The sequence below is a fragment of the Trichomycterus rosablanca genome, chromosome 4, assembly GCF_030014385.1.
Source record: "Trichomycterus rosablanca isolate fTriRos1 chromosome 4, fTriRos1.hap1, whole genome shotgun sequence".
Classification (NCBI taxonomy): Eukaryota; Metazoa; Chordata; class Actinopteri; order Siluriformes; family Trichomycteridae; genus Trichomycterus; species Trichomycterus rosablanca.
This window is the reverse complement of record NC_085991.1, coordinates 33611978-33637882: the sequence shown is the minus strand read 5'-3', so window position 1 is coordinate 33637882 and position 25905 is coordinate 33611978. Positions and strand designations below refer to the sequence as shown.

The following is a 25905-nucleotide window of genomic DNA, read 5'->3' as shown; positions in this document are numbered from 1 at the left end:
TGCTTTAAGTTTTCTATCTTGATGCTTTGATGTCTTACTTGGTCTACCAGTATGCTTCCCTTTTACAACCTTCCCATTTTGTTTGTACTTGGTCCAGATTTTAAACACAGCTTACTGGGAACAACCAACATCTTTTGCGACATTCCACAATGATTTATCTTCTTGAAGGAGTTTTATAATCCTCTCATTTGTTTCAACTGCCATATCTTGTGTTGGAACCATGATTCATGACAATCTGCTTTGTGCAACAGCTCTCCGAGGTGTAAGCACTCTTTTTAAACTGAAGAATAATTAGCAAATCTAATCTGCTGCAGATGTTTTGTTTTTAAACTGCAAATTACAGAGTGATTCCATAATTTTTTCCTCAGATTTGAGTGATTCCATATTTTTTTCCTCTACTTGATCTAAAAAAAGCAATTGTGACTGACCACAACTATTATATTTGTTTCTTTTTTTTATTGTTTCTTAATGCCAGAAGGTTGACATTTTGAAAAATGATAGTTTTGTGGCATGTCTGTGATTTATTTTTTTTCTACAAAATTAAACAATTGACAGAACATCTTCCAAGAGTGGTGATTCCGTAATTTTTGCCAGGGGTTGTATATGGTAAGTGGAGCTGATAAAATGGACAGTGAGTGTAGAAACATGGAGGTGGTCATAATGTTTACCTGATCAGTGTATATAATAAACTGACAGAGATGTAGCCCATTATTATTTCTAAAAGACTGGCTTGATATAATGTGAATATCAGGTCTTTAAACCTATAGCTGCTACAATAATGTTGAAGTGCTTTTCCTTTTGCGAGCTTGCTTTTAATGTTGCAAGCATAAAGGAGACGTTTCAGAAAGAAAAACATTGACATGGTCAATTAGGATGAGTAGCACTTGTCAAAGATTACTTTGTTTCAAAATGTAAAATTACTTTTGTCTGAATAAAGCTTTTTATACTTAAAGAAGTTCTTGAAATGCCATCCACCTAACCAAAGCTTATTAATATTTTCAGACTTCTCGACCAGTGAAAAATGTGCTAAAGTTATGTGATGCGAAATTTAAGACAAAGAAAATTCAGATGGAACAGGTACTGTTTATTTCATGTTTTATTATGAGTTCTAAAGTTTAGGAGTAGTACAGTGACAATCACCATTATTTGTTCATTTTTATTCAGATATATGCAACAAAAGAGAAGTCCAGTGATAGAAAACGTGTGGCACTTATCATCAACAATGTGAAGTTCAGAAACTGCTTGTATAATCGGACAGGAGCAGAGAAGGACGAAGCGAGTATGGCCATCCTGCTGGAGGGATTAGGTTATAATGTAATCATACTTAACGACCAGTGTTCAGAGGTATGCTGCTCAGTTATACAAGCACTGTATGTGAATGACCTGTTTTACCATGTTATGCAACTGTACAGTTTTTCATATCAAAGATTATTGTGAAGAATGACTTTGACATTTGTTCTGGTTGGCAAATTTGTCTCCTTTACGGATACATACAACTTCTTAGATTGAGTTTAGAGAAAACTCTGGCTCCATGCAATTGTTCCAGTGCAGCTGGCACGAAGGGTGGAGGATAGAGGAACTTCTTAGTAACTTGGTTAAATCCCAGGTAGTCAATACATGGTCAGATGGAGGGTTGGATAAATCCCTGCCTTAGGGCTTTTGGTTTGTTATTTTTGACGACACCTGGTATGAGGTCTATGGCACAATCCCAGTTTCTGGTGTAGCAGAGTGTGTCAGAGGTCTGGTGGCTCTGTAATATGCTTCGGGTATGTGGTGTTTACCTGCAGTTTCTGGATATAAGGTTCACTAATTTGATGCCAATATACCTTAAGAATAAATAGTGTTAGTAATTAACCAATGTAAATTGGTAATTAATTGTTTTATTAAACTAATAATGTTTAAAATACAGTAAGACCTTATTCATGTATTTAACACCACTGGTACAGCTGCTTTATCATAACACTAGTAGAGATGCCTAATGTACAAGTAATTATGTACAGTACACTGTGACCTCATGTTAGTTAGCGTATAAGTAATAAATGAGTTCTAAAGAGTGATAAGGCTAATTCTAATGCCAGTAATAATGACAATTGTGCAGCAGTCTGATGCACAAACCCACCACCAGGGAAACCCAAGCTTAAGTATCAGTGGTGCTACCAATTCCGTCAGGCGCTCTACAGACTACATTTTTTAAAAGTATCTTGCCCGACACTGCTTACAGTTGATCTGTAACAGCAATGCAGGGTTAAGTGCTGTGTTTAAGTGGGTTACAATCTTAACCAATAAGTCACTTTTCTAGTCATTTACTAGTTGTAACTTACTTATGACTGTTTTTGTGATCTTTGCAGGGAATGGAAGCTGCCTTAAGAGACTTTTCACAATGTGGTGAACACATATATTCAGACAGCACATTTGTTGTTGTGATGTCCCATGGTGGACCTGATGGGATTTATGGCATTAATTTTAATGAAACAGAAAGGGACATTTTCCCAGTTGACAAGATCTTTTACTACCTAAACTCTGAGCACTGCCCCAGACTAACAGACAAGCCGAAAATCATTCTTATTCAGGCCTGCAGAGGAGGTATAAAACTACAAAGTTTGTGCTCAGATACTTTTCCTTTACATTTTACTATGCCGATTAGCCATAACATTAAACCCACCTCCTGGTTTCTACACACACTGTCCATTTTATCAGCTACACTCCACTTACCATATCCATCTGTTTCTCTACATACCTTTTTAGCCTGCTTTCACCCTGTTCTTCAGTGGTCAGGCCCCCCACACGACCACCACAGAGTAGGTATTATTTGGGTGGTGGATCATTCTCAGCACTGCACTGACACTGACATGGTGGTGGTGTGTTAGTGTGTGTTGTGCTGGTATGAGTGGATCAGACACAGTAGTGCTGCTGGAGTTTTTAAACACCTCACTGTCACTGCTGGACTGAGAATAGTCCACCAACCTAAAATATCCAGCCAACAGCGCCCCATGGGCAGCGCCCTGTGACCACTGATAAAGGTCTAGAAGATGACCAACTCAAACAGCAGCAATAGATGAGCGATCGTCTCTGACTTTACATTTACAAGATGGACCAACTAGGTGGGAGTGTCTAATAGAGTGGACAGTGTGTGGACACGGTATTTAAAAACTCCAGCAGCGCTGCTGTGTCTGATCCACTCATACCAGCACAACACACACTAACACACCACCACCATGTCAGTGTCACTGCAGTGCTGAGAATGATCCACCACCCAAATAATACCTACTCTGTGGTGGTCCTGGAAGAGTCCTGACCATTAAAGAACAGCATGAAACAGGACTAATCGTATTACAGTCAGTAATGGACAGTGAGTGTAGAAACGAGGTGGTTTTAATGTTTTGGTTGATCGGTGTACATGTAACTTTCTCTTCAGTGTTTTTAAGTAAGAAGTAACTAAGTCATATTTTGTTGTGTGGAATTATGGCGTTTTTAAGCAATATTAATAATAGTATGAATATTGTAATTAATATAAATTATATTATTTTCCAGATGAGAAAGGCCATGTATGGGTTTCTGATGGTGTAGCCTCCAGTAGAGGAACAAAGCAACACAGAGAGAAAGATTTTGGCTGTCTCAGATCATGCACACCAGGTTTTACACTGTTATGTATTGTACAATTAATGCTATTGCAGGTTTTATAAAGATATTCAGATTTCGATTGTGATTTTTCTAGTAACACTTAGCATAGAGGTTTCAGTGTTGTAATATTGTTACATTATTACTGCATTGTGAACTGTTTATTCCAGACACTGTATCCATCAGGAATACTGGCTCTGGCTCAATTTTTATTCAGAGTCTTGTGAAAATCTTCAATGAACACGCTCATGAGGATGACATCATGGAACTGTTCAGAAAGGCATGTTTTCATTTAATCTGCATTAAAATCTTCTTAAATGTTACTTAATACTCTGCCTAGGTACATAATAACAATATTTTTTTACTCAATATAGGATGCATTTTGGTTTGAAGAAGCAGCCAAGAAAGATATGTGTCCTTACCAAATGCCATGCTTGGAGAGAACTACTCTAGTAAAGAAGTTTTACTTTAGTTTACTTTAGTTTACTTTAGTTTTGACTTTAAACAATAGCTCAGGTTGCTGCCACAAGGAAATTGGTGCACAAGTTAAGCAATACCTGAAATATCTTTATCAGTAGCTCTTATTAAAGGACAATGATATGTCACTGCTATAAAGGTATACTAAGCTTAATTAAGTCTAAGCTAAATCTGGGAACTCACCTCCCAGAATCCTTTGCTTCCCCTCTGACTTTCAGAGTGCTGCTTTTACCATAAGCTTGGCTCATTGGCGCCACAAGTTGTTTTGTCTTTTTCTTTGTTTTGGCTCTCTCTCACAGACATGGTGTAGATTCCGCTCTGAACAGTCAGCTAAAGCCAGTCTCCTTATTCTTTAAATGGTTGATACTATACAGTAGTATCTTATTATCAAAGTATACATCACCAAATGTGTTCTGTTATTTAACATATTATAGATCAATGTGCTCTGTTTGTTAGTTCTTGTTGCTGCTTCTTTTGTATATGTATATATATATTTTTGCATTTTTCCCAATTACCCGTATGCATTAAGCTTCCTCTAATGATGCTGACCTCCACTCCTGACCTGACACACGCCCCCTCCTGCAATCCGACACGTATGCAGCAGTCGACTGCATCTTTTTACCTGCACGAGGCAAGTTCATTTGTGGATCAGCTTTTGTGTATGGAAAGCCACACCCTGATCAACACATTGTCTCTCGACTCTGTGCAGACGCCATCAATCAACCAGCAGGTTGTAACTGCATTAGTTATGAGGTTCTGTCAGCTCCCACCTTGTATGAACAACAGGCCAATCGTTGTTCATGTAGGCGCCCAGCTGAGTTTCGAACCCACGAGGTGTGCTAGCGTGTTTTACCGCTGTGCCACCTGAGCATATTTTGTATATTTTTAATAAAGATTCATTTCCATCTTTTTTTTTTCTCAGGAATGTGAAATCATGTTTGTATGAAAATGCTGCTGTACATGTTTTAAAATAAATTTTTATCTGACTCTACAGTGGTTTAAACCTGTACTTATCCTTTCTGAAGTTAAAAGTTTATTTAAATTTTTCATCTTGAGGACGGTACATGACAGAGATAACAGGAAGTCACTCTACATTATATACAGTTGTGATCATCATTAGCACCCTTGATTGTTTAGTTTAAAAAAGTCAGTGTCTTCAAAAATAAGTGTCCCAATTTTGTATTATTAGAATTTTTTTTATATGTATGTCCAAATACATTCAACAAAAATAGCTGACCTGACCACATGCATGCTTTCATTTTAAATATTAAAAATAATGTTCAAGCAGTTTCACTAAACACTTTATTTCAGGAGATAATTTAATTAGTGTTCTTAAGTTATATTCAGGGGTGCCAGTAAAGTTGATGACAACTGTATATGCGCCTCCTATTTCAGGTTAAAACTACAACATTCACCCAAACAAAACCTGACATCTTAGTGACAGCTCATTTCCTATGTGGTCTTGCAAATAAGACAGCAAAGGTTGTTCTTTTGGCTTAAACTTATCAGGGTGGGCAGTATGTTGGCTTGGTGGGCAACACTGTCGCCTCACAGCAAGAAGATCCTGGGTTCGATCCCCAGGCGGAGCGGTCCAAGTCCTTTCTGTGTGGAGTTTGCATGTTCTCCCAGTGTCTGTGTGGGTTTCCTCCGGGAGCTTCGGTTTCCTCCCACAGTCCAAAAACATGCAGTCAGGTTAAATGGAGACACTGAATTAACCTATAGGTGAATGGATGTGTGTGTGTGTGTATGTATGCGTATGTGTGTCTGCCCTGCGATGAACTGGCGCCCCATCCAGGGTGTTACTGTGTGCCTTGTGCCCATTGAAAAGCTGGTATGGGCTCCAGCACCCTGCCCCCCCACACAACCCTAATTGAATAATGCCAAGTTCACACTATACGACTTTCTGATTTGCCTGGTCGCTGTACAGTTCACACTACACGACTGAATCTTTTGCACTCAGGAGTCTTTCAGTCGGTGTATATTTCACACTACATGACTGATCGGCGATAGGGGGTTTCACACTACACGATCTATCACCAACTATCACCTACTTTTTTTTTTTTGCAAAAACACACTTGAGAAGTGACGAGGGGTTTAATGATACCACGTCCATAAATGCACGTCAACAAGTAGCGAGTGATCAAAGTGTTTGTGTGCTGATGTGCAGCGTAAAATCAAGGAGGAAAAATAAATGAATCTGAGTGGATTTGGTTATTCTTCACCAGTGTCATCTGCATGTAGTCAAAGACAAACCTCTTCAGGTACAAAGTCAGGATGGTAGGATACACTTTGATCTCATTCCACTGTGGATTGGGAATGTAAAAAAGAAGCTTTAATAAAATGTTCTAGATGAAAAGTGTGTGATTTAAAACATTAAATATTAACTAAATAGCACATGTCCACTGCTGAAAGAGTAGGGACATTTTCTAAAATGTAACCAAAACAAGAGTCTATTTTAATTGTTTCAACTTTTATTTAACTGGCAAATATTAAAAACACTTCCCACTGTTCCCACATAAAAAAGTTTACACATTTTCATTGACCAACTTAACTGTATAGTGTAAATATAAATCAAATTTAGAATTTAATGCCTTCAACATTTTAATATTTAAATATTTAAATTGAGGCGAGTTTAACACTGTGTTACATCACCTGTCCTATAAATTACACTTTTTATTGTTTGTTAACTGAAAATACTAATTGTTGCGGTTTGGCAGGTGAAATGTCTGACCAATTATTGCTGGATTAGAAAGTGTACTGTTATCTGATTCTCATGTTTATGGTGTACTATACATTTTCAATAGGAGAAACATCTGGACTGCAGACAGGCCTGTCAAGCACATGCACTTTGTGTCTGCATAGCATGCGGCCCGAACCTATTCGGAAAAGATGTTGCCTTGGTGGCATAATTATCTCTCTAAATTCTCAATATGTGCCTTTGTGGCTTTTTTCTTTGTTATAGAGTTTTAGGTTACATTTCTTGACTGTGTTAAGTGACAATGTTTTTTGAAGTCCTCTCAAGTCCATGTGGCTATATTTCCCATGGTAGTATGACTGTTTTAATGCAATGCCCCCTGTGGCAACAGTCACACACATTCAACAGTGGCATTTGACCTTGCCCTACATGGACTGAGATTTGTTCAGATTCCCTTGCATTGAGGACATGCTCATTTTTAAATGATTGACAGTTATCTCATTAAGTCTGGCACAAGGTTTTGAGCCTCATTTCATCTTTGCTTGCAAATCCTCACCTGTTACAAGTTCACCTGCTCAGTGTGGGATGTTTTGAATTGTGTAACATGAATATCTTATTTCAGTACAATAGAATATTCTATATTACTTTTCACTCTTATTTCTTATCTCTTAGGCCTGCCATACTGCAGACTTATGTCTGTGTAGGCATCCTACTTACAGATAGCAGAGCTGAGATTCAATCTCAAGAGCTTAAGGTCTCAGCAGTGACGTACTAGTGCATTGTTTTGTTAGTTTTTGTTTTGCAGTGTTTTGATAGTTAACTTAAGCTTCAATAAAATGAACAGATCAAAGATTCTTGTTTTTAATAGCATTTTAATCGCCCAGCTTTTTATTTAAATGGAGTTTTTATTTGAACCAGTAAAGTAGCAAACTAAAAATAAAATGAGTTTTATAATCTTTCTGTGACAATTTACCATCCATGGACTGTTAATGATTGATTACTGTATTTGACAAAGAGATGAAAAGAGCAATTGTGTTTTATCAGTTAAGTTCAGGCTAAAAGTGTTTTAATTAAATAGATGATGGTCAGACCAGTGTTATTTTGGCAGAAATCCAAGTGATAGTTAATGGGTTTACAAACGTTTTCCTACAATATGAACTTATTTGTCTTACATGGCAGTCAATGAAATACTTACAGTCTCAGTTTCGGTTTTTTGGTCACAACTCTCACAATACAGCCAGTTGTCTTCATCTAACTTTGAGTGTTCCAAAAAATTCTCTAACCCCTCCTCCTAAAAAATCATACATTTCAATAAAATTTTGAATAAAACCAAACTGTTGACTAATAAATTCAACGATAATAAAAAATATATTTATTTATTCATTTACTTCACTTTGTACACTTCATTTTGTCCAGCTTTTATAGCTAGGGGAACAAAGATAAAGGGATCTTTCTGTTCAGAAAGGTGACCATGTAGACATTTATTGTTGCTGCTCATTTCTCCTTTAAAGACTTGAGAATTGTGTAATGTAAAGTAACCAATAAATTGTAACTTAAACTGGCAATTATAAAGTTAAATGATTATATGTACTTTACCAGAGAGTTCCAATGGTTCAGGCAACTGTTCTTTTTCTATAACTATAACATTAGAACAGTGATTATTTCGTAATGTCACCGTTTGCAGTTCTGATCTTAGTAAGACCATACTTAAAAGATAATTGAAGATAATAATACAAAATAAAAATAAAATCTATTCTATTTATATTAGTGTTTTTGTTTTAAAATGTCTAAATTTCCTTTCTTTAGAACTTTTTTCAATTATGCCAATAAAATACAAAGTTAATAAACAGTTGTTTTATTTTAGCAGAAACGTTACCATACAGTGACAATAGAAATTCCCAAAGTTTGCATTTTAACCCCTAACTATTTTTAAGAGAAATAGACACAAAGCCATTGTCTTGAAAATTCTTTAGCTAAGAAATATTAAGCAGTAAACATACTGTTTCAATTGTACTTGTCTATCACACCATAAAACAAGTTATAATTATTAACAATAATAACAACAATAATAATAACAATAATGGCTGTAGTAGGTAACTAAATAATGGGATATTAAAATGATGTGAACTAATCATTTATATTAAGTGAACAGTTATAATAGTTAGGAAGGTAAAGATAGAAACACCCATCCACACATGCTGTCGTTTATCTGCTGCTCATGCTGCCACTCTCACAGCAACAGACATTCCACCGGGGGTACTCCTCCTCCAGGTTGTCTTTGGACGATCATGACGGTGGAGTGATCGTGAATCTGCCGCTGGGAGAAAGTGTCGCTGTCCTCAAGTTTAGCATCTGAGTATACCAGTGTCATATCCACTCCTAAATCAAGATAAACTTAGATTCATGTCAGATGCATTTATGCTACGTCATGTTTTAACATGTATAATATTACCTTTATATTCCGGGAATTTCTGGATCAGTTTCTCTTTAAAAGTCGAAACAGTCGTGTTGTTAAAATCCTCTTCAGAGTTTGCAACGTCGATAATTTTCCTCTCTCCATGTAAACCGATAACGGTAATTTTCCTCATTTTGAACGAAGAGACGAGATGAAGTGTGAGCGAGTTACTGCTGCAAACTTTCACTTTCACCTTAATAAAAACTGCTGAATGTTTCCGCCCTTGCAGTTCTGTTCAGTGTGGTAGCGCATTGTGAGTGCTTTCTGCATGTCATAGCAGTCTTGAAATACAACCCCAAATCAGAAAAAGTTGGGACAGCATGGAAAATGAAAAGCGTTTCTTACATATACTTTGACTTTAATTTTTATTGCAGACAGTATTAACCTGAAATATTTTATGTTTTGTCTGGTCAACTTCATTTCATTTATTAATAAACATCCACTCCTGCATTTAAGGTCTGCAACAAAAAAGTTGGGACAGCAAAGCATTTACCACTTTGTAATGTTGCTATTCCTTTTCACCACACTTAAAAGACGTTTTGGCTCCGAGGATACCAAGTGATTTAGTGTTTCAGGTTCCATTTACTATATGCACAAAATTACAGGCTACAGCAAAGGGTGATGTAGGAAAAATGTGATACCCTCATTTGTAGAAAGTTGGGACAAATAAATTTATCAATGCTCTTGAACCTTTATTTAACTGACAAATGTACAAAATGTTTTGGTTTGCCAACTTGATTGTAAAGTGAAAAGTTAATTCAAGTTTCACTCCGAAACATTACAAAATAAGCAGATGAATTGGTAACATGTGAGGGTATCATGATTGGGTATAAAAGCAAAATGGATTGTGACTGGCTACTTTTTGCCAAACATTGTAAGAGATTTGTCAGTTGGTTAAAGAAGAACATTTCGCAATGAAATATTGCAAATAATTTTGGTCTTTCACTGTTTACTGTACCTAATATTGTGAAAAGATGTGTAGGACTAGGCCTACACATTAAATACAAACACTCTCTTTTAATTTGGCTAAACTATCTTGAATCTTTTTGTTTTTTTGAAGAAAAAGAGCAGATTCACATGTCCAACAATTGACCAGGGCAAGAAGGAGATATGCAGGGCAGAATTTTCATATCAGGATTTGTGTCATGCAGCTCAGTTACCTTCCAAACAAAAGGAACTATTTGAAGAGAAACTAGCTGCACTAACTGCAGCAAAGTTTTGTAAATATAAAGATGTAAGCCTTTCCACTTATACTTATATATACAGTGTATCACAAAAGTGAGTACACCCCTCACATTTCTGCAGATATTTAAGTATATCTTTTCATGGGACAACACTGACAAAATGACACTTTGACACAATGAAAAGTAGTCTGTGTGCAGCTTATATAACAGTGTAAATTTATTCTTCCCTCAAAATAACTCAATATACAGCCATTAATGTCTAAACCACCGGCAACAAAAGTGAGTACACCCCTTAGTGAAAGTTCCTGAAGTGTCAATATTTTGTGTGGCCACCATTATTTCCCAGAACTGCCTTAACTCTCCTTGGCATGGAGTTTACCAGAGCTTCACAGGTTGCCACTGGAATGCTTTTCCACTCCTCCATGACGACATCACGGAGCTGGCGGATATTCGAGACTTTGCGCTCCTCCACCTTCCGCTTGAGGATGCCCCAAAGATGTTCTATTGGGTTTAGGTCTGGAGACATGCTTGGCCAGTCCATCACCTTTACCCTCAGCCTCTTCAATAAAGCAGTGGTCGTCTTAGAGGTGTGTTTGGGGTCATTATCATGCTGGAACACTGCCCTGCGACCCAGTTTCCGGAGGGAGGGGATCATGCTCTGCTTCAGTATTTCACAGTACATATTGGAGTTCATGTGTCCCTCAATGAAATGTAACTCCCCAACACCTGCTGCACTCATGCAGCCCCAGACCATGGCATTCCCACCACCATGCTTGACTGTAGGCATGACACACTTATCTTTGTACTCCTCACCTGATTGCCGCCACACATGCTTGAGACCATCTGAACCAAACAAATGAATCTTGGTCTCATCAGACCATAGGACATGGTTCCAGTAATCCATGTCCTTAGTTGACATGTCTTCAGCAAACTGTTTGCGGGCTTTCTTGTGTAGAGACTTCAGAAGAGGCTTCCTTCTGGGGTGACAGCCATGCAGACCAATTTGATGTAGTGTGCGGCGTATGGTCTGAGCACTGACAGGCTGACCCCCCACCTTTTCAATCTCTGCAGCAATGCTGACAGCACTCCTGCGCCTATCTTTCAAAGACAGCAGTTGGATGTGACGCTGAGCACGTGCACTCAGCTTCTTTGGACGACCAACGCGAGGTCTGTTCTGAGTGGACCCTGCTCTTTTAAAACGCTGGATGATCTTGGCCACTGTGCTGCAGCTCAGTTTCAGGGTGTTGGCAATCTTCTTGTAGCCTTGGCCATCTTCATGTAGCGCAACAATTCGTCTTTTAAGATCCTCAGAGAGTTCTTTGCCATGAGGTGCCATGTTGGAACTTTCAGTGACCAGTATGAGAGAGTGTGAGAGCTGTACTACTAAATTGAACACACCTGCTCCCTATGCACACCTGAGACCTAGTAACACTAACAAATCACATGACATTTTTGAGGGAAAATGACAAGCGATGCTCAATTTGGACATTTAGGGGTGTAGTCTCTTAGGGGTGTACTCACTTTTGTTGCCGGTGGTTTAGACATTAATGGCTGTATATTGAGTTATTTTGAGGGAAGAATAAATTTACACTGTTATATAAGCTGCACACAGACTACTTTTCATTGTGTCAAAGTGTCATTTTGTCAGTGTTGTCCTATGAAAAGATATACTTAAATATCTGCAGAAATGTGAGGGGTGTACTCACTTTTGTGATACACTGTATATTACTTAAAACATTTCTTGAAAATATATTTTGGCTTAAGAGTTCTTAATGAAGTGGAATGTAAAAAATTGCTCTTGATTTAATGTAAGTGTCCAGGATGCCAGTCCTATGTGGAGAGAGCTGATATGAGGAACTTATGTGTGCTCTGCACCATCTGCACTGCCCAAAATGGATGCAGATATGAGTTCTGCTGGAAATGCAAGAGGAAATGGAGGGGACCCGTACACAATGATGAACGCTGTGGCTACAGTGACTGTGAAGAAAAAGAGGTACTACTGGCAAAATATTGATTAATTGATAATTCATTTAGATTCAGTCTTTGAATTCAGTCTTGATTCATTGCAAAGATTTATTTTATTGGTAAAATCTAATTTGTTAGCAGCATACATTCAAACCACCTCCTTGTTTCTACACTCACTGTCCATTTTATCAGCTCCACTTTATCAATAGAAACACTTTGTGGATTTACAATTACTGACTGTAGTCCATCTATTTCTCTACATACCTTTTTAGCCTGTTTTCACCCTGTTCTTCAATGGTCAGAACCCCCACAGCACCACTACAGAGAAGGTATTATTTAGGTGGTGGATCATTCTCAGCACTGCAGTGACACTGACATGGTGGTGGTGTGTTAGTGTGTGTTGTACTGGTATGAGTGAATCAGACACAGCAGCGTTGCTGGAGTTTTTAAATACCGTGTACACTCACTGTCCACTCTATTAGACACTCCTACCTAGTTGGTCCACTTTGTAGCTAAAAAGTCAGAGATGATTGCTCATCTATTGCTGCTGTTTGAGGTGTTTAAAAACTCCAGCAGCGCTGCTGTATCTGATCCACTCATACCAGCACAACACACACCATAATAATACCTTCTCTGTGGTGGTCCTGTGAGGGTCCTGACCATTGAAGAACAGGGTGAAAGCAAGCTAACAAAGCATGCAGAGAAACAGATGGACTACAGTCAGTAATTGTAGAACTACAAAGTGCTTCTATATGGTAAGTGGAGCTGATAAAATGGACAGTGCGTGTAGAAACATGGAGGTGGTCATAATGTTATACCTGATCAGTGTATATAATAAACTGACAGAGATGTAGCCCATTATTATTTCTAAAAGACTGGCTTGATATAATGTGAATATCAGGTTTTTAAACCTATAGCTGCTACAATAATGTTAAAGTGTTTTTCCTTCTGCGAGCTTGCTTTTAATGTTGCAAGCATAGAGGTGACGTTTCAGAAAGAAAACACTGACATGGTCAATTAGGATGAGTATCACTTGTCAAAGATTACTTTGTTTTAAAATGTAAAATTACTTTTGTCTGAATAGAGCTTTTTATACTTAAAGAAGTTCTTGAAATGCCATCCAGCTAACCAAAGCTTATTAATATTTTCAGACTTCTCGACCAGTGAAAAATGTGCTAAAGTTATGTGATGCGAAATTTAAGATAAAGAAAATTCAGACGGAACAGGTACTGTTTATTTTATGTTTTATTATGAGTTCTAAAGTTTAGGAGTAGTACAGTGACAATCACCATTATTTGTTCATTTTTATTCAGATATATGCAACAAAAGAGAAGTCCAGTGATAGAAAGCGAGTGGCACTTATCATCAACAATGTGAAGTTCAAAAACTGCTTGTATAATCGGACAGGAGCAGAGAAGGACGAAGCGAGTATGGCCATCCTGCTGGAGGGATTAGGTTATAATGTAATCATACTTAATGACCTGTGTTCAGAGGTATGCTGCTCAGTTATACAAGCACTGTATGTGAATGACCTGTTTTACCATGTTATGCAACTGTACAGTTTTTCATTTCAAAGATTATTGTGAAGAACGACTTTGACATTTGTTCTGGTTGGCAAATTTGTCTCCTTTACGGATACATACAACTTCTTAGATTGAGTTTAGAGAAAACTCTGGCTCCATGCAATTGTTCCAGTGCAGCTGGCACCAAGGGTGGGGGATAGAGGAACTTCTTAGTAACTTGGTTAAATCCCAGGTAGTCAATACATGGTCAGATGGAGGGTTGGATAAATCCCTGCCTTAGGGCTTTTGGTTTGTTATTTTTGACGACACCTGGTATGAGGTCTATGGCACAACCCCAGTTTCTGGTGTAGCAGAGTGTGCCAGAGGTCTGGTGGCTCTGTAATATGCTTCGGGTATGTGGTGTTTACCTGCAGTTTCTGGATATAAGGTTCACTAATTTATATAGTTATATAGTCTTATACCCTAAGAATAAATAGTGTTAGTAATTAACCAATGTAAATTGGTAATTAATTGTTTTATTAAACTAATAATGTTTAAAATACAGTAAGACCTTATTCATGTATTTAACACCACTGGTACAGCTGCTTTATCATAACACTAATGTAGAGATGCCTAATGTACAAGTAATTATGTACAGTGACCTCATGTTAGTTAGCGTATAAGTAATAAATGAGTTCTAAAGAATGATAAGGCTAATTCTAATGCCAGTAATAATGACATTTGTGCAGCAGTCTGATGCACAAACCCACCACCAGGGAAACCCAAGCTTAAGTATCAGTGGTGCTACCAATTCCGTCAGGCGCTCTACAGACTACATTTTTTAAAAGTATCTTGCCCGACACTGCTTACAGTTGATCTGTAACAGCAATGCAGGGTTAAGTGCTGTGTTTAAGGGGGTTACAATCTTAACCAATAAGTCATTTACTAGTTGTAACTTACTTATGACTGTTTTTGTGATCTTTGCAGGGAATGGAAGCTGCCTTAAGAGACTTTTCACAACGTAGTGAACACATATATTCAGACAGCACATTTGTTGTTGTGATGTCCCATGGTGGACCTGATGGGATTAATGGCATTAATGATGATGAAACAGAAAGGGACATTTTCCCAGTTGACAAGATCTTTTACTACCTAAACTCTAAGAACTGCCCCAGACTAACAGACAAGCCGAAAATCATTCTTATTCAGGCCTGCAGAGGAGGTATAAAACTACAAAGTTAAACATAATTAAAAATTGTGCTCACATACTTCTCCTTAACATTTTACTACACCGATTAGCCATAACATTAAAACCACCTCCTGGTTTCTACATACACTGTCCATTTTATCAGCTCCACTTACCATATATATATATATACTTTATAGTTCTACAATTACTGACTGTAGTCCTGTTTCTCTACATACCTTTTTAGCTTGCTTTCACCCTGTTCTTCAATGGTCAGGACCCCCACAGGACCACCAGAGAGTAGGTATTATTGACATGGGACAATGACATGGTGGTGGTGTGTTTGTGTGTTGTGCTGGTATGAGTGAATAAGACACATCAATGCTAAGTTTTTAAACACCTCACTGTCACTGCTGGACTGAGAATAGTCCACCAACCAAAAATATCCAGCCAACAGCGCCCCATGGGCAGCGTCCTGTGACCACTGATGAAGGTCTAGAGCAGGGGTGTCAAACTCATTTTCACCGAGGGCCACATCAGCATTATTGTGGCCCTCAAAGGGCCGATTGTAACGTATCCTGCTGTGATTGCAGTCTGTTGTTTTTGTTGGAGGCTAAATTCTGCATTTATATTGTTCTACTTTACCACAGACACAGCTTCATAACACAAGAGACGCAATGTTTTCTCTTCCTGAAGCACAAACTTGTTTTCATTTTCATTAAATTTCCTCCTTCTGCTTAATTTTCTTACTTATCTTTATTTTTGGATTATGTGTAAATATTTCTTAACATCATCTACTGGCGAGATGTGTCACTTTGCAGGTCACAAAATCAGCCTGCATTTTGAGAGATGCAGTTAATGTAGGATTTTACAGTGTATTTTAAGACAATTGTTCTGCCCTCGCTAATAGTTTATCCCCCTTTATCAGCTAGACAGACAGACAGACAGACAGACAGACACAGACAGACAGCTCTCTTCAGAATACAGTCGGTTTTATTTGCTTCCCAGCTGTGTGATACACTGTGTGCACCAGAATGAAGTAAAAATACAAACAATAAAAACAATAAAGAACTTAATACAGTAAAAGCACACAGCTGTAGTCAAGTGTTACATCTGGTACAATATGAGATTCAACCAAACGTAAAATAATGCTAACGAGTTAGCATTTTGTGTAAAGATACTAATTGCTATAGTAACGGTAACAGTTGTATTTAATTATGGTAAATTTTTAACTAAAACGCTGATATACTCACTAAACATTTACAAACAACTGAGAATATAAACGCCACTACTTACAGACGATGCTTTGGTATTATACTGCAAGATAATTATTTAGATTTATTATTATTGTTTACATTACTACCCGCGTTCTTTTGCCGTAAAAGTCACATGGCTTCTCAGCGAAGGTCAAAGTTAGTTGCCATGACTACGATGCCAACGGTTGCTGTTTAAAGGCGCAGGTGTCCCATTAAATTATAACTGCGTCTCTGTAACTACTCGAACCATCACAACAATCGTACAGTCGTTTAAGCTCTCGCGGGCCGTGAGTTTGACACCCCTGGTCTAGAAGATGAGCAATTTAAACAGCAGCAACAGATGAGTGATCGTCTCTGACTTTACATTTACAAGGTGAACCAACTAGGTAGGAGTTGGACACGGAAAACTCCAGCAGCGCTGGTGTGTCTGATCCACTCATACCAGCACAACACACACTAACACACCACCACCATGTCAGTGTCACTGCAGTGCTGAGAATGATCCACCACCTAAATAATACCTGCTCTGTAGTGGTCCTGGGAGAGTCCTGACCATTGAAGAACAGGGTAAAAGCAGGCTAAAAAAGTATTTAGAGAAACAGATGGACTACAGTCAGTAATTGTAGAACTACAAAGTGCTTCTATATGGTAAGTGGAGCTGATAAAATGGACAGTGAGTGTAGAAACAAGGTGGTCAGAATGTTATGGCTGATCGGTGTATATTTACAGTGACATTTTTAGTTTATTATGGCATGTGAAACTGTATATTAAACACAAAGTCTTTAAAGACTTAAACTGTTTTATTTGCAAAACCTATAATGTGAATTAATTGGACCTGCATTTTACTTAAGTATACATAAGCCTTGTTTATATGTAAACAAACAATGTAAATGTTTATTTCTTTATAAATAATCTATTCAATAAAACCTTTTAAGTTATAAGTACTTTTTAGTACTTATTTTAGTGTGGGACGTTTTGAAGCAATATTAATAATAGTATGAATATTGTAATGAATATAAATGACATTATTTTCCAGATGAGAGAGGCCATGTATGGGTTTCTGATGGTGTACTGTAGGCTCCAGTAAAGGAACAAAGCAACACCGAGAGAAAGATTTTGGCTGTCTCAGATCATGCACACCAGGTTTTACACTGTTATGTATTGTACAATTAATGCTATTGCAGGTTTTCTGAAAGATATTCAAAAATTTGATTAGGATGTTTCAAGTAACACTTAGCATAGAGGTTTCAGTGTTGTAATATTGTTACATTATTACTGCATTGTGAACTGTTTATTACAGACACTGTATCCAGCAGAAATCCTGCCTCTGGTTCAATTTTTATTCAAAGTCTTGTGAAAATCTTCAATGAACACGCTCATGAGGATGACATCATGGAACTGTTCAGAAAGGCATGTTTTCATTTCATTTGCATTAAAATCTTCTTAAATGTTACTTAATACTCTGCCTAGGTACATAATAACAATATTTTTTTTACTCAATATAGGATGCATTTTGGTTTGAAGAAGCAGCCAAGAAAGATATGTGTCCTTACCAAATGCCATGCTTGGAGAGAACTACTCTAGTAAAGAAGTTTTACATGTTTCCTGGACTTTAAACAATAGCTCAGGTTGCTGCCACAAGGGAATTGGTGCACAAGTTAAGCAACACCTGAAATATCTTTATCAGTAGCTCTTATTAAAGGAAAATGATATATCACTGCTGTAAAGGTATACTAAGCTTAATTAAGTCTAAGCTAAATCTGGGAACTCACTTCCCAGAATCCTTTGCTTCCTCTCTGACCTTCAGAGTACTGCTTTTACCACAGACTCAGCTCATTGGCGCCACAAGTTGTTTTGTCTTTTTCTTTGTTTTGGCTCTGTTTTGGCTCTTTGTCTTTTTATTCTTTAAATGGTTGATACTATACAGTAGTATCTTATTATCTTATTATTATTATAATTAAACATCACCAAATGTGTTATGTTATTTAACATATTATAGATCAAGGTGCTCTGTTTGTTAGTTCTTGTTGCTGCTCCTTTTGTATATGTATATATATATTTTTGCATTTTTCCCAATTACCCAAATGCATTAAGCTTCCTCTTTACTGATGCTGACCTCCACTCCTGACCGAGGAGAGCTGAGACTGACACACGCCCCTCCTGCCATCCGACACGTATGCAGCAGTCGACTGCATCTTTTCACCTGCATGAGCAAAGATGGATTAAGGATAGTCTGGGCCCCTGGGCAAAGAGTTGCCCAGGAAACAACCACCCCCACCCCGCGCGCCCCCCCCCCCCCCCCCCCTCCAAAAACATAAATAAATTAATACATTAAACAACCTGTCAATAACTAACCCTAACACAAGAATCTATTTTATATAAGTTTCTTTCTACTCTTCTTTCTTGCAAAGTCATCCACTAATTCATCAAAATTAAGCTGTCTGACCAAATCTGATTCAATGGCCAGAAGTGACAGTGAGTTCAGGCGGTTTTGGCGCATCCTAATCCTGAGTTCATTCTTAATACGAGCCAGTTTGGAGAATGAACGCTCCCCTTCACAATTTGTGATAGGCACAGTCAAAAAAAGTCTAAGTGCTATGTAGACATTTGGAAAGGTTGACTGTAAATTCAAATTTATCATGGTTTTGAGCATTTTACTAGGACATTTTTCTTTTTCTGTTATGAATGATTTGTATTGTATCAATTTATCTGCCAGGCTCATGTTCAGATCTGAAGGATATGCTGCAGCGAGTGAGTTAGCCTTTAAAGTGAGCTCACTGTTGGACATATTGTCAGGCATGAAAATAACATCAAATAGCTCAGTTAAGTGTGTGTATGCATTCAAACGGTGGTTGAGACAGGACACAAGTTTGTCAATGACAACATTGAAAGTTTCTATCTGAAACTTGTCCTTTCCGTTAAATGCTACACCTGGCTCTGCACTATCATCAGACATAATTTTGCGCTTCTTTGTACACTGGAGGTCATGCCTGTACTCTTGGGAGACAGCAGTGGTGACATTTAAAGCTGCCCCTTCAAACACCTCAAAGTTATCTCTCTGTGCTGCCACAAAGTCTCGTAAAGACAAGAGAAGTTGTGTAGCTGTACATATGCCAATATCATGCTTCTGCAGCTGCAGGCTTGTGGCTTGGAACCTCTGTAGTATTGTGTCCCAGAAGTATGCCATGAAGGCCATCTCCAACGTGTCCAATTTATCACAGAGTGCAGAGGCTTCACTTCGAGTTACACATTTCTCCTCCATATCTTTAGACATATCATTCAATGCCTCTCTCAGTTGTGCATAATATTTCCAAAGAGCCTTAGTTGACTCAGCTCGTGCGCTCCTTTGAGTACCTGACAGTGATTTCAGTGTGAGTTTGATATCAGTATCACGGAAAACCTTTCCCCACCTGTGTGTAGATGATGCACAAAATGTGTACATTGACTGTACAAAGTCAAAAAAACGTCCAGCTTCTGGGCTACTGTCAACAGCATTGACACCAACTAAATTCAGTGAATGTGCTGGCAAGGGCCTGAATCGCATATTTGCAACAAAACATCTGTTATGAAATATGGTAGCTTGCCTGGCAATTTGTAGGTCCCTAGAAAGTCAAGGAGCCATGGTAAACGACTTCTATGGAAGTCAAGGGCCCCATAGCAGGGGCTCTCGTGATCAAGGGCCCTCTAATGGTATGCCCTGCTCTTCTCTAGGGCCCCCTGGTAGGAGCTCTCATAACCAGGGCCCTCTAAAAATATGCCCCCCTCTTTCCTAGGACCCCTAATAGCCAGAAGTCGAAGTCAGAGCAGTGCCACAACGCCTCATCCATTTTCATAAGGGGCCCAAAAGCATGGCTAGGGCCCAAAAGCATGGCTAGGGCCCCCAAAAGCATGGCTAGGGCCCAAAAGCATGGCTAGGGCCCCCAAAAGCATGGCTGGGGCCCCAAAAGCATGGCTAGGGCCCCAAAGAGGCCCTGGGGTCAAAGTCCCTAATGGTCAGAGGATCCTTAAAATGGAGGGCCCTCGGAACTAAAAATATATTGTATCATAAATGTTGATAGGCATCGCAAAATGTTTTGTGCCAGGGCCCCCCCAGGGCCCCCTGACCTCAAGGGCCCCTGGGCGCTGGCCCCACTGGCCCGGTCAGTAATCCAGCAATGTGTATATGTATAGATTAGTATTTGTGTAAAAATCACATCTGTATAGCATTATGTTGCACAGTTTCTGCACTACTTGTCACTTTACACACTTGTTCACTTTAAATTGCTCTTTTAAATTATATTGTAAATTTTTCTAATGTTCTACATTCTGTATTTTTTTTTGTATAATATATTTTTAAACTATTTTGTAGATTTGTAATTACTGTGGCAGAGCAGTCACAAAAGCATTTCACTGCCAGTTGTACTGTGTATGACTATGTATGTCAGGGGTTTTCAACCTTTTTGGACATGCGCCCCCCTTCGTGTGCCAACCGCGAACTTGCCAATCGCGATTAATCTCTGAATTTCATATAGTTAATCGCGATTAATCGCATTTTTTTTTAAAAGAAGAAAACAAGGATTTTTAAGTGAAATGTTACGATTAAAATGGTGAACACATTTTATGCTAAATGTACTGATGTTAAAAACTGCTGGGACAAGAGAAAACTGTAAGGGAGTTTTATTCACTCACATACTAGGCAGTAAATGTCAGATTGTAGGTTAAAATTTCTCCATCAGCAAACATTGTAGATCAGCGGTGCTTTAGGTGGGATAAGGCGTAGTTATTGTCACAGACTTTTCTGTGGTTGTATCGTGACAATGGTTTGATGGACGTTTCAACACGAAGTGAGTGTGTTTTGACCCTTTGGGGTTTCCATAGTTCATGGAGTAGCATGCTTGGCTAACGCGATGACTCTAGCTGTCCGCTATTCGGTACCAGAACAGAAGGACAGAAGAAGTTAATAAAAGTGTTCTGCTCCAGACAATTTGTGAATATACCGTATATTTATTTCTTTATTAAGCGAGTGCATCACTACAACGCTCGGTTACATTATGATAACAAACCGCAAATGAAAAACGGTGGCAAGCCTCAACATGAACTACGGATGACTCGCAGGGCCAAATAGAATTTGCGTTAATGGCACTATTTTTTTTTATCGCGTTAAATTGAGATTGTGTTAATGCGTTATTATCGCGTTAACTTCGACAGCCCTAAAAATAACGTAATTAATGTTGTGCACATCATACATATGATGCAATTTTGCTGATTGAAAATATTACTTTAAAAAGATAATACAGTCCGACCACATCTGAGCCGATTCTATCAGCACATCATATAAATTCGTGGTTCACTTTGGTAAATCATAAGCGGTTCTTGCAGAAAACGTTACTTCACAGAGTCAAGCATAGACAAAGGTTCATCAATTACTAAGTTGGTTAGTTCGGGATCATCTGCTCTGACTGAAAACGTTTAGCTCCACATGCAGAACGACTCTGACTCTGTGGTAATACTCAGTATAATTAAGCCTGAGCTTTTTAAGGTAAGCGAGTCACACAGAATGTTCTGTAGTAGTTGGTGTTTATTTACAACCGCAACATTCATTATAACAGTAAACACGGAGAGATGACTGAGAAAAGAAACTTACGCTGCGCTTAAAATGAATTGACTCCTGAGTCACTTATAATCGATACTGTGAACAGAGCGTCTCTCTTAAAGACACAAACACGTCCTATAACAGCGGTCGTTGCTTTTGTCACCGGTTATCTTTGCTGTTAGCTCTATTTTGAAGGTTTTTTTCAGACGGAACTGAAACACATTAAACGTGCGTGTGAGCGTGGTCAGTTAGAGTAATGAAATATGTCTCCCGTGGGTGAAAAATGAATTGCTTTAGTTTTAGAAGTAAAAAAATCTCGTAATGCCACGTTGTTGTGCTCTTCCGCGCTACGGTGGCTGCCGCAATCCACATACTATTAACGGTAACGCCCAGCTCTACCGGTTACACCATTCTTACTGCAAACACGTCTTAAGATGTGCAACAATACGGGGTCATCCGTATTCAAAATTCTCCAGACATTCTGTATTAGGGACAGGTCAGGACTGCAGGCAGGTCAGTCAAGTACCCGTACCTGCCTTTGTAATGTGTGCAGCATGTGGTTTTGCATTGTCTTGTTGAAAAATATATGGACTTCCCTGGAAAAGATGACTTAAAGGCAGCTTATGTTGCTCTAAGATCCCATGCTGATTTATCTGACCACAATACATGTTTCCACTGTGTGATGGTCCATCTTAGATGCATCCGAGCCCAGAGAAGTCAACGTGCTGTAGAGAAACAGATGGACTACAGTCAGTAAGAATTTGTAGTCAGTAGAACTACAAAGAGCTTCTATATGGTAAGTGGAGCTGATAAAATGGACAGTGAGTGTAGAAACCAGGTGGTCAGAATGTTATGGCTGATCGGTGTATATTTACAGTGACATTTTTAGTTTATTATGTACGGTGGCCAAGAAGTGCAAAACAAATTTACATTTCAGAAAACAAAATTACAAAAAAACAAAAATTACAACGAAAGCAAAAACAAAGTTACAAGTGTTTGGGTACCCAGTGTTTGTAAAAGTGTTTCAGCACTTGTCAATTTGTTTTCGGCATATGTAATTTTGTTTTCTAAAATGTACATTTGTTTTGCACTTCTTGGCCGCACATTCCTGACGGAAAGGGTAGGGACAATAAACCGGAAGTGCGTGTTGCTTACCAGCTGTCAATCAAACTGTTTCTCAGCGATAAAGTGAACGGAGTTTGTGATGGTAACGATAAAAAAGGTTTTGTCTAGTTTGTGGAAATCATTTTATTCAGTTGACCCGCTTTTGTTTTTCTTGTGGGAAGTTTTTAGATTGTTTGTGCAGACGGTTAGACGTGGCGTGCATCTCTATCTACTGTCCGCTATTCTAAACATCTAAGGAATTCCCACAAGGAAAACAAAAGCGAAATAATGAAAATAATTAACACAAAATGGACAAAACATTGTTTATTAGGGACGGAACATCTGATACCGAGGCTCTGAAGCTTGTTTCACTTTTGTAACACTGGACTCAGTGTATCGGAGCTTATATTAAAGCAGCATGTGCGGGACTGATGAAGCTTTGGTGCTGTGTTTTATCTCACTCACTATATAAGAGACAATCAAACCAGGGTTACCCACCGTCCTGTAAAATACAGAATCCTTCTTTATCTGGAGACTAAACGCCGCGTTCAGTATTGTAACTGATACAGGACGCTTTGTTCTGTATTTTTTTCAATGGGAGACAGTGTGATGTGTATAAAATAGAAAGAAACTGCTGCTACTGTGGGAATTATATTAAGTAGTATTCACTTTTATTCTTAGTAACGGTGTGTGTGCGCTGGTTATAGCAGCATAACCTGTTTAATACACCGCTGTATGAGTAGCACAGTGGGCGGAGTGCGTTGTTTTGCGTAAAATATGGTTCCGACTTATTAATATAAAGAATAAAAATAATAAATGTTAAACACCATAAATAAAACCTTTGTTCTCATGACTGTGAGGTGCCCCCCCCCCCCCATGTATTTTCAGCACAATCAGGAAAAAAGCTTCAAAAGCTTAAATGAGGCTTCATCCGCACTCCGCCCACTGTGCTACTCATACAGCGGTGTATTAAACAGGTTATGCTGCTATAACCAGCGCACACACACCGTTACTAAGAATAAAAGTGAATACTACTTAATATAATTCCCACAGTAGCAGCAGTTTCTTTCTATGTTATACACATCACACTGTCTCCCATTGATAAAATTCAGAACAAAGCGCGTCCTGTATCAGTTCAATACTGAACGCGGCGTTTAGTTTCCAAATAAAGAAGGATTCTGTATTTTACGGGATGGTTGGTAACCCTGGTTTGATTGTCTCTTATAAAGTCAGTGAGATAAAAGCACAAAAGCTTAGAATCAGTCCCACACATTCACCTGCTGCTGTCACCATCACAAACTCCGTTCACTTTACCGCTGAGAAACAGTTTGATTGACAGCTGGTAAGCAACACGCACTTCCGGTTTATTGTCCCTACCCTTTCCGTCAGAAATGTGCGGCCGAGAAGTGCAAAACAAATTTACATTTTAGAAAACAAAATTACATATGCCGAAAACAAATTTACAAGTGCTGAAACACTTTTACATATGCCAAAACAAATTTACAAACACTGGGTACCCAAACACTTGTAAATTTGTTTTTGCTTTCTTTGTAAATGTTGTTTTTGTTATTTTGTAATTTTGTTTTCTGAAATGTAAATTTGTTTTCCACTTCTCGGCCACCGTAATTATGGCATGTGAAACTGTATATTAAAGACAAAGTCTTTAAAGACTTAAACTGTTTTATTTGCAAAACCTATAATGTGAATTAATTGGACCTGCATTTTACTTAAACAGATATACATAAGCCTTAATTATTTCTTTATAAATAATCTATTCAATAAAACATTTTAAGTATTAAGTACTTATTTTAGTGTGGGACGTTTTTAAGCAATATTAATTATAGTATGAATATTGTAATTAATATAAATTATAGTATTTTCCAGATGAGAGAGGCCATGTATGGGTTTCTGATGGTGTACTGTAGGCTCCAGTAGAGGAACAAAGCAACACAGAGAGAAAGATTTTGGCTGTCTCAGATCATGCACACCAGGTTTTACACTGTTATGTATTGTAAAATTAATGCTATTGCAGGTTTTCTGAAAGATATTCAAAAATTAGATTAGGATGTTTCAAGTAATACTTAGCATAGAGGTTGCAGTGTTGTAATATTGTTACATTATTACTGCATTGTGAACTGTTTATTACAAACACTGTTTCAAGCAGAAATCCTGCCTCTGGCTCATGAGGATGACATGAGGCATGTTTTCGTTTCATTTGCATTAAAATCTTCTTAAATGTTACTTAATACTCTGCCTAGGTACATAATAACAATATTTTTTTTACTCAATATAGGATGCATTTTGGTTTGAAGAAGCAGCCAAGCAAGATATGTGTCCTTACCAAATGCCATGCTTGGAGAGAACTACTCTAGTAAAGAAGTTTTACATGTTTCCTGGACTTTAAACAATAGCTCAGGTTGCTGCCACAAGGAAATTAGTGCACAAGTTAAGCAACACCTGAAATATCTTTATCAGTAGCTCTTATTACAGGAAAATGATATGTCACTGCCATAAAGGTATACTAAGCTTAATTAAGTCTAAGCTAAATCTTGGGACTCACCTCCCAGAATCCTTTGCTTCCTCTCTGACCTTCAGAGTACTGCTTTTACCACAGACTCAGCTCATTGGCGCCACAAGTTGTTTTGTCTTTTCCTTTGCTTTGGCTCTCTTTTACAGACATGGTGTAGATTCTGCTATGAACAGCCAGCTAAAGCCAGTCTCCTTATTCTTTAAATGGTTGATACTATACAGTAGTATCTTATTATCAAATTATTAGGGCTGTCATGCAATAAAATTTTTGAATCGAGATTAATCGCGATTAAAGAACCAAATTAATCGCAATTAATCGCAAACTAATAACTAAGCAAAATTTGGACAGTTATGCACATTTT

General features: G+C 38.1%; 2 protein-coding genes across 2 annotated transcripts; both read left to right on the top strand.

Annotated features, from left to right (window-relative positions):
* Nucleotides 1-1068: 1068 nt before the first annotated feature.
* Nucleotides 1069-5077, top strand: LOC134311927 (caspase a-like). The gene is made up of 6 exons (XM_062993577.1): nt 1069-1077; nt 1165-1344; nt 2349-2583; nt 3532-3633; nt 3789-3898; nt 3993-5077. Exons 1-6 carry the CDS (start codon nt 1069-1071, stop codon nt 4098-4100), a joined length of 744 nt encoding a protein of 247 aa, XP_062849647.1. The 3' UTR covers nt 4101-5077.
* A 4987-nt stretch (nt 5078-10064) lies between these two features.
* On the top strand, nt 10065-25418 carry LOC134311926 (caspase a-like). Its single transcript, XM_062993575.1, has 11 exons — nt 10065-10130; nt 10306-10479; nt 12243-12422; nt 13597-13620; nt 13708-13887; nt 14884-15118; nt 17416-17481; nt 17639-17748; nt 17844-17938; nt 22345-22423; nt 25308-25418. The coding sequence occupies exons 1-11, from the start codon at nt 10065-10067 to the stop codon at nt 25416-25418; spliced, it is 1320 nt and encodes a 439-aa protein (XP_062849645.1).
* Nucleotides 25419-25905: the final 487 nt, after the last annotated feature.

Coding starts and splice junctions, on each gene's coding strand:
- LOC134311926 (XM_062993575.1), top strand. CDS start 10,065: ATGATTGGGTATAAAAGCAAAATGGATTGTGACTGGCTACTTTTTGCC. Junction 13,621..13,707: donor AGAAAATTCAGACGGAACAG/GTACTGTTTATT, acceptor ATTTTTATTCAG/ATATATGCAACAAAAGAGAA. Junction 17,939..22,344: donor CTAGTAAAGAAGTTTTACAT/GTTTCCTGGACT, acceptor ACACGTCTTAAG/ATGTGCAACAATACGGGGTC.
- LOC134311927 (XM_062993577.1), top strand. Junction 3,634..3,788: donor TCTCAGATCATGCACACCAG/GTTTTACACTGT, acceptor TGTTTATTCCAG/ACACTGTATCCATCAGGAAT. Junction 3,899..3,992: donor TCATGGAACTGTTCAGAAAG/GCATGTTTTCAT, acceptor TACTCAATATAG/GATGCATTTTGGTTTGAAGA.